The 12,808-nt window shown below is 40.8% G+C and overlaps 1 protein-coding gene across 1 annotated transcript in view; it reads left to right on the top strand.

Moving 5' to 3' along the window:
- Nucleotides 1–12,808, top strand: part of ITPRID1 (ITPR interacting domain containing 1) — a 122,032-nt gene that overhangs the window by 16,950 nt on the left and 92,274 nt on the right. Inside the window, exons 2-4 of the mRNA XM_062178545.1 lie at nt 3,444–3,625; nt 5,076–5,124; nt 5,431–5,474. Of these exons, the coding sequence (XP_062034529.1) occupies nt 3,444–3,625; nt 5,076–5,124; nt 5,431–5,474 (275 nt within the window). The remainder of the gene's footprint in view (nt 1–3,443; nt 3,626–5,075; nt 5,125–5,430; nt 5,475–12,808) is intronic.

The following is a 12,808-nucleotide window of genomic DNA, read 5'->3' on the forward strand; positions in this document are numbered from 1 at the left end:
TGAAAATGAACAAGTATGGTTGAATTTTCCAAGCTAAAGAAAACTTGAAGTAGAATTAATGTGATATAATTAATTTTTACCATATTGATATTTTTTAAAAATTGAAACTTTGATAATAGTTTGTTACATTTCTTTTATTTTTCTTTTTAAATATATTGGTTTTGTTTTATTTTTATGAAATTGTTTTTTTAAATATTTATTTGAAAGGTGGAGTTATAGAGAGGTGGAGGCGGGGGGGGGGAGGGAGAGGGGGAGAGAGAGAGGGAGAGGGAGAGGGAGAGAGATTTTCTATTCACTGGTTCATTCCCCAGATGGCCACGACACTTGATCTTAGCCAAAAGGCCAAGAAGCGATCAGATGGCCACAACAGGGCTGGGCAGACCAAAGCCAGGATCCAGTAGCTTTATCTGGGTCTCCCACATGCGTGCATGGGCCCAGGCTCTTGGGCCATCTTCCACTGCTTTCCCAGACTCATTAACAGGGAGCTAGAACAGAAGTAGAGCAGCCAGGACTCAAACTGGGACTCATATGGGATGCCGGCACTGTAGGCAGTGGCTTTACCAGCTACGGCATGGTGCTGGCAGTAAAATTGAATTCTTGGTGTTTATAGTCACAGTTTGGCAACTTTTCTTTTTAAAGACTTAAACGTGATTATATAAGCAATTGCACACATTAGTGGAGTTTTTCATACACATAAAGGTTAATGATAGCATAGTAATCAGGATCTAAATAGAAGTTACTTGTCCCTTAGGCACAGGAGACAGCAAGATCCAGAAAGAGAATTCCACTTTGGTCCAAGTCAGAATGGACAAGAATTGGGCACCCAATTGACCTGGGGTCAGAGGAGCTAATGGGAAGAGCCAGCAGGGGTCACTTGCCATAACTGGGCAATGTAGGGCTGCACCTGATCTGTGTCCCTTTCCAAAAGGCTGCCCTGGGTGTTATGTGAGTGTATGCCAATGGAAGATCATTCAGGCATCAGAGAATCCATTTTCAGAGGCAGATTTGTTTACTAACTGGGAAGATGTCCACTAAAGCAGAGAGAACAAAAGAGTCTTTCTTTGCAAATCCATCCCGACCCTTGCCTTTAGCAAGGGTTCTCACTTTCTCTGGCAGGTTTTTCCTGCTTGTTGGCCAAGTACAACTGGGCTGGCAGAGAGCATATCCTCACTGATTGTGGAAGGCTGGTAGCTGAGGTCAAACAGGCCATTATAAAAGGGACACATACACAAATCATCACTTTTCCCTAAAAACTTTATGATTTTTACAGCATTCTGTGTGGGGAAATAAAAAAAAAAAGCAATAGTTAGATTCCAATCCGATGTTATGGTGAAGAAACAGCAATTTGAGTGCCATCAACTGTTTGATAGCTCCTGGTCCCTCTACAGTGAGAAATCTCACACTAAATAGAAATTCACTTGCAGCTAAGGTCAGTGAAGGCGAGACTTTATTTTTCTGTAGCAATGTTGTCGTCTGCCAAGCCTTCTGGTCCTTTATTGAGTCTGATATCTAATGTTGTTGAGCATGACTTTGGAGTTGTTCCTCCTTGGGAAAGTTTGCACCATCAAAGTTGATGCTCTGATTATCACTCATATTCACAAGATTGAAGGCACAGAAAAGAGAACCTTTTTTGCTTGAAAGTCTTAAATCCATGTAAAATCCAGTAAAAATTTTCATAGCAATAATCCTGATGTTCGTTTTGCCTGCTGTTACAAATTTTACCATACCAAACAATTCTGTAATGGTTAGACATATAATCTGTATGATTTTTGTCTTGTATAATCATTGAAATTTTTATAGTTTTATGATTCTAATTTTTATAACTTGAAAATTTTATAATTATACTTTTAATTTATATTTTATAATTTATAATTATGTAGCTAGAGGATCTTTCCACAGTTAAACTAGGTAGCATGCTTACTATTTAACATAATATTAATTGCCCACCTTTTGTCCTAATTTTAACTAATTGAACTTTGTTAGTTTTTTTAACATAAAATTATGTCATCACAATTATCATTCATTTTGGCAATGATTTATAATTGCAGCAATAAAGAGGAAACCTGATTTGAATGAGAGGATTTCAATATATAAAGCATGGAAGAAAATTGGTACTCTCAATTGCATTTTAATGCTCACCTCTTCTCGAAAGAGACTATTCAAGTATTTACAATAAATATGAATGGACTGCCCTTCTCAAACACAAGTTAGAATTGGTGGTTTGCATTTCATGATCAGCTTAGGCATGCTAGCAATGATGTTGACATAGGTGTTTGACTATTTGGTCATTTCTCTAAACTTGAAGAATAAATGAATGCAAACTCAGGCATGAGGGTACTTTAGAAAGTTCATGAGAAACAAAATTTAAAAATAAGTTCATTCTGAAATCCACAAATAGATTTTTCATAATATGCATTTTTCAGAAACTTTTTGAAGACCTCTTGAGGAAAGAATTTAATCAAAGAGAATGGGTTTGAATGCTAGTTTTAGCTAGTTTAGTCTTGCACATATTAACATCTACTCTGTGCCAAAAAATCAAATACTACAGACATGTAAGTAAGAGAATGGCCCTTGTTTCCAAGGCGTTCATAGTCTGGGGGGATTGAGCAACTTACACAACTTCCCCAAGCTCCTGTCTTCTATTTTGCCCTTGTGAGCTCAACAAAAATGTTGTTAATAAAGGTCAAAATGAGATAACGGCAGCAAATGATATTTTTTGTGTCAGGTACATAAATCATTCATAGATATTCTAATTGTCCCAACCACTCTATAATGTAGGAAGCCATGGGATATACTTGGAACTTGGTGCCTGGATTTAAGTCCTGGCTGGCTGTATGATGTTGGGCATGTGACTTAACCCTTTGGGTCTTCAGTATACTATAAAATTATTGCCGTCAGGTTATTTCTTCATTGACAATGAAATTATGTAATTGACTCTGCTGAGATTGATAATTATTAAATTTCATACAATGTATATTCAATTTAAAAATAAGAAGATACAGAGGTAATAAAACTAATACTCAGCCATGAAATAAGCTGCAGAAATGGTACTCAGGTTGATCTTTTGTCAAAGCCCTCATTCTACCCCAACATCTTGGGTCTTAACAGATATACCTTAATAGATGAAACTATTAGATACATTTGAAGGAGAGTCACTGGGTATGTCCTGAAGACCAAATTCTTTGTCCTCCACCCAAATCCCAGGCCACCAGATTGAATCTCCAATAGAAAGGTGTGGCCTGCTGGCTCAGGAGGCCAACTTTGCCCCTGGTCTCCAGCTGCCTCTCCATGTAGAGTGCACCACTTCACCCAGCTGAGGGACTTGGAAGACTTGGGAGACTGTGAAACTAGGGGACTCCTCTAACTGTAAGCTTCTCTCACTCACTGAGCCAAGCCTGACAGCTTATTGTATCTGATTTAGTTGTATATGCATTTTATGTTAGTTTGCAGAATTATTCTCTTAGGATGGCAGAGATGTCACAAGTGCCTGACAAACCTCAAGAAGGCCAGGAAAAGAGCAAGCGGAAGATCCTGAGGCACACTAAGAAGGCATGGGTTCCTCTGGATGAGCAGCCGTTTTCTGACCCCAGAGAGGAAGGAGAGACTCCCATAATCCCTCTGGTGGGTGAGTAAGGTGCCCAGGGCTATTTGAAAACATCCTGGCATGGGTAGTGAGGAACACAGGGGCACTTTTGTCTAGGAGAAATGATTTTGGAACAAAGACTTGGCTTTGAGACTACCGGTTTACCTGGCATTATGCTGGAAATTTCTATGGAATGGGCACTTCTGACTTTCTCTGTGAACACTCAGAACACTGACCTCTGTAGAAATAGACCAACTGTGGAATGAATGCTGCTTTCTTCACATTTCCATACCCCTTCATCTTCTGTCACTAGGACCTTGAGGCTGCATGAGCTCCATGCCAGAGGCCTGAAGCTTCTTTCAGGACATTGCATACATTATTAATAGGCTCCTTGGGGTCTTGCATGAGGTATCGCTAACTTCTTAATAACTTAAAGAGTAATAACTAAGAAAATACTTCTCCCCTCATCATGATGCATGAGGAGTCTTCAAAAAAGTTCGTGGAAAATGCATATTAAGAAAAATTGTCTGGATTTCAAATTTTTGAGAACCCACACAAACATCTTTTAATTCCATTTTTCTACAAATTTCTTGAACTACTCTCACAACTGTTGGATAGTTGTCTGTCTTGCCCATCATGCAACTCATTCTGCCCTTCATGGCACTTCTGTTAAAGAAGAACAATCTGCCATGTCCACCTGGCCTTTTGGTTCACCTGTGAGGTGTAATTCAGGTACTTCACTGTTTGGTAGGATAAAGTCAAAGAAAATCAGCCCAGCAGGCAACCAGAATGGAAATAAATATTTAACAGGAAGTGCCACCTTTGTATCTTCTACTTTTTGCCCATTGACTATTTGTTGAGCCACTGATAAAGATTCACCTTAAAAAACTGGTGCCTTTTTTAACACACGGTGCCTTTGGCAATCCAGGGACTCTAGTGTAATTTGTCCCTGGAATGAATGCAAATTTGGTTTCTGACCTGGCAGAGAACTCCTTGCAAATAAACATCACTGGCTAGTTGCCTTAGGTAAATGTCATGATTCAATAATGAGAGGCTCCATGGTGATTTATACTCAACAAGAGAAAGACAAAAGTCTCCTATGCCTTCTCTCCCATTGTATTCACACCAGGTAACTTAAAATTATTGTAACATCTTTTGCTCTTCACAGATTTGTTTTGTTTCTCTTTCACATTCTCTCTCTCCCTCTCTCTCTCTCTCCCTCTCTCCCTCTCTCCCTCTCTCCCTCTCCCTCTCCTTTTCTATGTGTATGTGTGTGTGTTTTAAGGTAGTTTGAACAAGTTTATACTCCATTCTCAGGAAAGGCTGATTATGGAAAACAGGAGGTTTTGCCTTCAGGGGAAAAATGAATATGCTTATAGAAACATGTGACTAAATATGTAGGACATAGAGTTATTGAGGGCTGGCTGAATAACAGAGTTGAGTCATTTTTAGCTGGTTGTACTTTACTAACTGGTAATGTTCTCATTTGTAGAAGACTCCAAACAAGAAAATACACAGCAGTGGCTGGACTCTGGATTCTTGTAAGTTTTCTGGGTGCCTTATATGTTTCTCTTGCTAAGATCCGTGAAAACAATATGGATAACCCTGCCTGGGCAGGATAGATGTGTAGGGATTTTTTATTTAATTGAGTATGTGAAGAATTACCTTTTATTGCAAAACCCATATGTCAGTTAAAAAGTACAAAAATAAAATTCCATTTCAATCCCTGACCATTCATTGGTTTTAATCTTGCTCTGCATTTGCTCCCATTGGCTCTATTTAAAAAGCAGTGAATGTATTTTATTTACAAAGCCTGTTTGACTCCCGATGCTTTGGTTTCTTTGCAGTGTCTCTGCAGATGACAACGTTCAGCGAGTTCTTGACCACACTGGTAAGACCAGGGAGCCTGGGAGCAGTTAGGCTTTGTGGAACCGAGTGAAAGATGCATGGGTGAGAAAATGTCTGTGGGGATAAATCTGCCTAAATGAGGCTTTTTGGGGGCTCTTAGCAATATTTCAGACCTCAAGATCTGTCCAGCTAAATCCCTTTGTTTAATAGATGGGCCTGAGCCCCAGCAGGGATAAGATTCTTCACAGCAGCACATGAGGGCTGACCTGGGGCTCTGGCCACCTCGTCTGGGAGCCCAGACCGTCACTTAAAGCTCACTGGGTTCCATGAAGATGTTTCCGAGAGTGAACCTGTAGACATGAAATTGCTCAATTTTTCTTCATACTGCATGGTACTCTCACTTCCATTTCTTCCCATTCTTTGGTCTCAAAATTCCATTAACATCCTCTCTTTGTGATGATGCATTGGTTCTTGGAGCTGAGCAAATGACTGAATTCTACAGTAAACAGAACAAGTGTTTCTGAGGCAGAAAATGTGTCAGACTTGTTCCACTGAGATTTAATAAGAATGTTATAAAAAGAAAAAGAAATTTAATTGCAAATCTCACAGATTCTACCTTCCTCAAATGAAATACCATATTTCATGGAATCTAAGACCCATAAGTTACAAGACATTAATATTTAAGTACCACTCAGATTGAAAGAATAAAAAACAATTGTAAATGAAAAGGAATGTGGACTACAAGATATATCCTGATTTTATCGATGTTAAGCTGTGAACAGAAGGCCATTTTAAAGTTGATGACATGCTATGGCTGCCATGAAGAACGTACATGTTAAACAATGATCCAAATTAGGAATTTAATCATAGAGGAAATTATTAGCTTGTCACTTTGCTGGTTTTGATTATTTCACTTTCATCACTGCCATCTTAAATTAATATCAACCACTGGCTACAAACCAGTTCAAGTTTGGTATTTTTTACTTTTTTTATTTTTGCTAAGATTTATTCTATTTATTTATTTGAAAGTCAGAGTTAGAGAGAGAGAGAGAGAGGGAGACAGAGAGAGCTTGCATCTTCTGATTCATTCCCCAGGTGGCTGCAACTGCCAGTGCTGGGCCAGGCCAAAGCCAGGAATCACAAGCTTCATTCAGGTCTCCCTCTGGGTAGCAGGGTCCCTAGCAGTTAGGCCATGTTCTACTGCGTTTCCCAGGCCATTAGCAGAGAGCTGGATTGGAAGTGAAGTAGGTGCGGGATAGGAACTAGCACTTATGGGGGATGCCAGGATCACAGGCGGTGGCTTTACCTGCTACGACACAGTACAGTCCCAGTATATTTTACTATTTTAAAAGAAATTCAGTGTATCTGTAAAATGCCCTTCTTCACAGAGCTGGTTTCTTTAAACATAAGAATTCACCATGAAGTCAAAAATCTAAAGATATTTGCCAATAAATTGAGTATAAGTATTTCTCTTTCATAATAGTCCAGACTCAAGAAGAAGCCGGGGCATAAGCAGCATTCCCTATCTCATTGCCAAGGTCGTGGTTGGAGGCCTGGCCCTGGTTCTGGGTCATCAGTAACTGCATTCAAATCTTCATTTTCCAGAAATTGAAGATAAATTGTGGCCCGTAACCTGCTCAACTAAGTCAGTGGCCTGCAAAGGCTCAGACATGAGGTAAAGGCCTGGAGCAGTGTGGCTCTCAGATCAGAAGGGCACTGTGTCACTCGGGCAGCTGCTTTGTCTTCACCCAGGCCTCTAACAGCAATGCAATAGCTTCCTGCCAGTTTAATTGAGCCTTCAGCTTCCCAAGGCCCGCTCTCATCCATCACATTTTAAACCCAGTGGCCCGTGTGGTAGCACTGCTTGTTCATAAGTTTGTGTTGCAGGGGGGAAGAATCTGGGGCACAGTGCGGTCAAGCACTGTGGTTTTGGTCACAGATTTTTCGGGGTGGTGGAAGCCCAGAAGGCCCAGCCTCCCAGTAGCCCCTCCCCACCCTGGTGTGGCCGTGAGCCTTGTGAGAGGGACACTCTGCGGAGGAGTGGGCATGAGAACAGCACTAGGAACGGGGGAGCTGGGGCTGAGAGTGGCAAGGAGAAAACTGGGGACGCGGACAGGAACTTTGAGGAAGAAGTCATGACTGGGGGGAAGAGCCTGACAGAACTGGTCCATCCCCACGGGGTGTCGGGTGGTCCGTTAGTGTCCCAAGGAGGTCGTTGAAATTGCCACACACAGCTGGCTTGAACCCATGGAAAGTTAACTTCTCAGAGGTATGGAGGCTGGGAGTCCCAAGTCAAGTCATGCTGCCTCTGCGAACTTGTTCCCTGCCCCGCCTAGCTCCCAGAGGCTCCTGGCAGCCCTGGGGCCCCTGGCTTCTGGCTGCCTCCTTCCTCCCCAGTCTCCACCCCTCCTTAGCATCATCTCTCGTTAGACACCGGTCCCTGGCGAGAGGACTCTTCCTCAGCCAGTGTGAGCTGCACTGATTACAGCCCCAGAGTCTCTCTTTCTCATCAGGGGCACATTCTCAGGTTCCAGGTGAAAATCAATTCCAGAGGACACGTTCAGCCTGCAACAAGTGGGATTCCATCTGAGGCTGGTTTGCTCATTCCACATCAGAGCCTTTGCATGGTAAACTTGGGCAACAGGATGCAGGTGTCTGTTCACCTCCCAGGTGGTCTGGAGTCTCCCGCAGAAAGCATTTTAGTGGGTCTCCTGGCCTTGGAGCAGGCTGAAGTAAAATAGGGAAGTGGGGCTTCAGAGTCCTGCTCTGAGTTCCTTATGCTTGTGATGGCCAAGGGGGGACGTGGCCTTCTTTGTGACTCTGCCTTTCGGGCTCCTCTGTGGCTGCCTGGCCTCTGGTTTTCATCAGGCTGGAAACTGTCTAGCCCATTTCTCTGCTTGTCTACTACCCCTGTGCTTGGTGAAACCCCTCACCTTAGTCAATTGAACTGGGGGGGGGGGGTTACACGGAGGGCACACACAGGTACTGTGTATAAGTTATCTTGTTTGCAGAAAGGTCTTCTGAGAAGAATTATTACCATTATTAAATTTTGCAAGAAGGAAAGTGAGGCTGAGAAAGGGAAAGTAACTTGCCCAAAGCGGCACAGTTGGCAGGGAAAGAAGCTGAGACCCGCGTGTAGATCTGCCTGGGTGTCCGGCCTTGCTGCTTCTCTAGATTGATGTAATTTACTGTATGTGTCTGTGTGGAAACCCCTGGGAGAAGAGCCTGTAACTGCATCCCTGTTGGAGAAGTCCGAGCCTGGGCGGCATGCGAGCCACTGCACCTCAGACTCCTGTTGTGCATCGTTCCTCCAGGGCCACCCCTGCCCACTGGAGAAGCCAGTCTTTGATGTACAATTTCAGAAGTCAGTCAAGTGCCGTCTGGAAATGCAAGAGGGCCACATCTGGATATTAAAATAAAAAAAGATGAATTGACTTGGTCAAAGGATCCTAAACGGAATAAGTTCTGGAGCCCTAATGTATAGCATGGTGTTAACCATAATGCCTTGTGTATTTGAAACTTGCAAAGGCAGTAGATTCTAAGTTTTTTCTTTTTATAAATAATTGATTTTAAACTGCAACCATTAATCTTTTAAGTACTATTACCTTTAAGAAAGGTACTTATGTGAAGTGATAGAAAATTAGCTTTAGATTGTGGTAATTATTTGACAGTGTACATGTATATCAAAACACATTGTAAACCTTGAGTATATACAATTTTTGTCAATTATACCTTAGTAAAATTGACAATAAATACATCAAATAATTCCTATGGATATTCATAAGAAGTTATTAACTACTTTCATTATAGAAATTTCTATTATAATAACAAATTCTTAGAAAATGGACAAAAGTGAGAAATTAATGCTTGATAATTAGAAAACTCTGCTGGTTGTATTTTTCTGAGGTTCCCTAGGTTTCTGACATCCCGCATCTTTTTATCTCCCTACATTTCAGGCTAAAAAAATAAAAATAGTATAATTATTACAACTAGTAATTATATATCAATTGCTTTTTGCATATTAAAAACTGCCAAAAATAAAACACCTCAAAATAAAATGACTGTCTCTTTCTCTCTGCCTCTCAAAGAATTAAACTTTTAACAAGGAGAAGCAGACATTTGTCTTAGTAGTGAAGCAGCTGATTGGGATACCAGCAACTTTTAGCAAAGGTCTCGGTTTATGTATTGGTTCCATTTGCCATTCCAGCTTCCTGTTAATGTACATCCTGGGATACAGCAAGTGATGACCAAAGTACTTGGATCTCTGCCATTCTCATGAGATCTGGGTTAGTTCCTCAGCTCCTAGCTTCAGCCAGGCTCAGCCTCAGCTGTTGAAGGCATTTGGGGAGTAAATGAGTGAATGTCCTATCTATGTGCATTTTTAAATAAGTGAACTTTTTTAAAAAGCAGGATGATCAGCCTCATTACATATTGAGGAAAGAGATAGAAATTTTACAGAATTTTTCTAAAGCCACACAGCCTGTAAGAAATGAAGACATGATCTGAATTCAAAACTGTCTGCTTTCAAAGTTCACACTCTTTCTTTTAGAAGCTACTCTGTCTTCAGTGACTGTACACTCGTGTAAATCAATGGCTCCTAAGTTTATCTGCAACTTTTCCTTATTTTTGTTAGCCAGTCTTGGCTGATAGAAATGGTTGCTCACTAAATTTAAAGTTTGAATGTTCAGATACATTCTACAACATATTCCATTTAGCCTACAGATACATAGAATAGATATTTATTTAAAGAAAAGTTATTGATGACAAACAGTTCTGAAAGTTAGAAATAGGTACAAAGGGAGCCAGTGTTGTGACAGAGCAGATTAGGTTACTGCTTGCAACACAAGCATACTACACCATGATTCTTGTTTGAGTCCTAGCTGCTCTACTTCCATCCAAGCTAACTGTTAATGTACCTGGGAAAGCAGTGAATATTGCCCAATTACTTGGGCCCCTGCCACCAACGTTGGAGACCCTGGAAAGAGTTCCAGGTTCCTATTTTTGGGCCTGCCCAGCCCTTGCCATTGCAACCATTTGATGAGCCCTTGCCATTGTAACCATTTGATAAATAAACCAGCAGATAAAAGATTCTCTCACATTCATTGGTTCTCTCTCTCTCTTTCTCTTTCTCTCTCTCTCTCTCTCTCTTTCTCTCTCTCAGCTTTTCAAATAGATAAACCCTTTTTCAAAAAAAGAAACAGGTACAAAATTATTCAGAAGTTAACCTATAAATAACGCTGATAACTCAATTTGCCTGAGGTCTCACCAGTCTGTAGGTTATCAATTGGATTACAGTGCAATTGGTGGATAATTGCCTGATCTAGGTAAGACAAGATATATCTGCAAAATATTGTCCATAGTTGTTGGTGGGAGCTGTTGGATGCCATGGGAATATCTGTGAATGAATTCCTATCTGCTGCTACTTCTATAGAATCAGCTTGGTGTCAGCACAAAGACAAGATGTCTCAACATTTCCTAGAATAATGTTCTACTCCTCTGGGCACCACCATCATTACTTTTGAGACCATATGATGCTCCATTTCTTGCAGAATTTTTAGCAACACTCATTTCCCTTGTACTGTGTGGGTATCACCTGTGGATTTAGACAGTATCACTAGTATTCTGTTTCATGTAAAACCCATGATAGAAATGAAATAACCCTTCCTCCTACAGTTTAGATATCTTCTTAAGCCTTAGACTTAAGCTGGAGACTGGAGCACCAACATGTTACCAACTCTTCTTCTTTGTCCACAGGCACACAAACTTTCAGACAGACCACTTTGATTCCATTCTAAATATTTAGAAATATGTATTGAATGCCTAACACAAAACAGGTGCTTCTTTAGGACTAGGGGAATGTAGGTGGTAGTAAGCGTAACAGATAAATAAGTATGCAGCATACTATGAGAATAGATGATCAGATAGAGTATCCCATATAAGGCTAACTTTCAGCAGTTACCTGAGAGAAGTGAAGGAAAAAAACATTGGCTTATTTGAGGGTGAGATGTTCCAAGCATATGAGATGTATGTGCAAAGGCCATGGGGTGGAAACTTGCCTCTGTATTTAAGAAATAGCTAGGAGGCCTCAATAGTTATAGCTAATTGATCTGGGAAGAGATTAGAGGGCTAAGAGTTAAAAATTGTTCAGGAAGTCAAATAATTTATTGTCAAATATATCACCATAAGTATTTTGGCTTATAATCAGCACGATTAATAAATACTTCAAAGTGTTTTTATACAAAACAGTGGCATAATATTGATTATATTTGATTGATTGATGAGAGAGCACTTCCATCCACTGGTTCATCCCCCAAATTCCTAGGAACCAGGAATTCACTCAAAGTCTCCCACATGGGTGGCAGGAACACAGCTATTGAGAAGTCACCACTGCTTTCTGTGGTCCACATTACCAGGAAGCTGGAATCAGGAGCTGGAACCAAGTACTGAAGCCAAGTACTCTGATGTGGGACTGGATATTCTTTTTTTTTTTTTATTTTTTTTTTGGGACTGGATATTCTAACCAGTGTCTTAACCACTAAACCAAATACCTACACCAATGTTGATCCTTTTTAACAGGATAATTCTGACTTCTATTCATGTAATACACAGTGGAGAGAGGGGAAGTTTGAGAGAGTAGAAGCAGAGAGTACAGTTAAGAGGTTAATAAAAGAATTGGAGAGCAAAGATGTGGACTTGGACCAGGGTAGTAGCAGTTGTCATGGAGAGGGAGAAGGAAAGAGAGAGGGAGGAGGAGAGAGAGAAAGGTAGAAGTTGGTGTTAGATTCTGGATATATTTGCAAACTAGACAGGACTGAACATTAAATATGCTAGTGGATTGGATGTAGGATATGAAAGAAAAGTCCAAACATTATTGTCACAAATTTTGCACAAGCATTTGGAAAGATGGGTGGTCATTTATTAAGATGGGAAAAGCAATGGAAGATCAGGCTTGGAGTAAGAGATGGGAAATTCAGTTTTAGGCATGGTATTATTTGAATGCTTCAAAGATACCTGAGGAGATACTGTTGAACATATGGTAGCTGGAAATACAAATCTGGCATTGCAGAGAAAGATTTAAGAATACCTCTATATGATGGTGGGACTAATTGGTATGTAGATGGTGTCTAAAGCTAGAAGGCCAGATGAGATCATCGAGTGAGTACGGATAGAGGAAAGGCCAGGAAGGCGTGAATAACCAGAAAAGGAGGAGGGTTGGGTCACAGGATAAACAAAGAACCAGGACAGAAGTGTCTGGTAGGCAATGGAAGTCCGTGTATTAGCAAAGTGTTCAGCACCATCAGTTGTTAGTGGATCACACAGGAGAACAAAGAGCTGGCCAATTGATTTGGCAGTGGAAGTCAGCAGCAGCAGCCTTGA

This window comes from Lepus europaeus, chromosome 20, assembly GCF_033115175.1.
Source record: "Lepus europaeus isolate LE1 chromosome 20, mLepTim1.pri, whole genome shotgun sequence".
In the NCBI taxonomy this organism is placed as follows: Eukaryota; Metazoa; Chordata; class Mammalia; order Lagomorpha; family Leporidae; genus Lepus; species Lepus europaeus.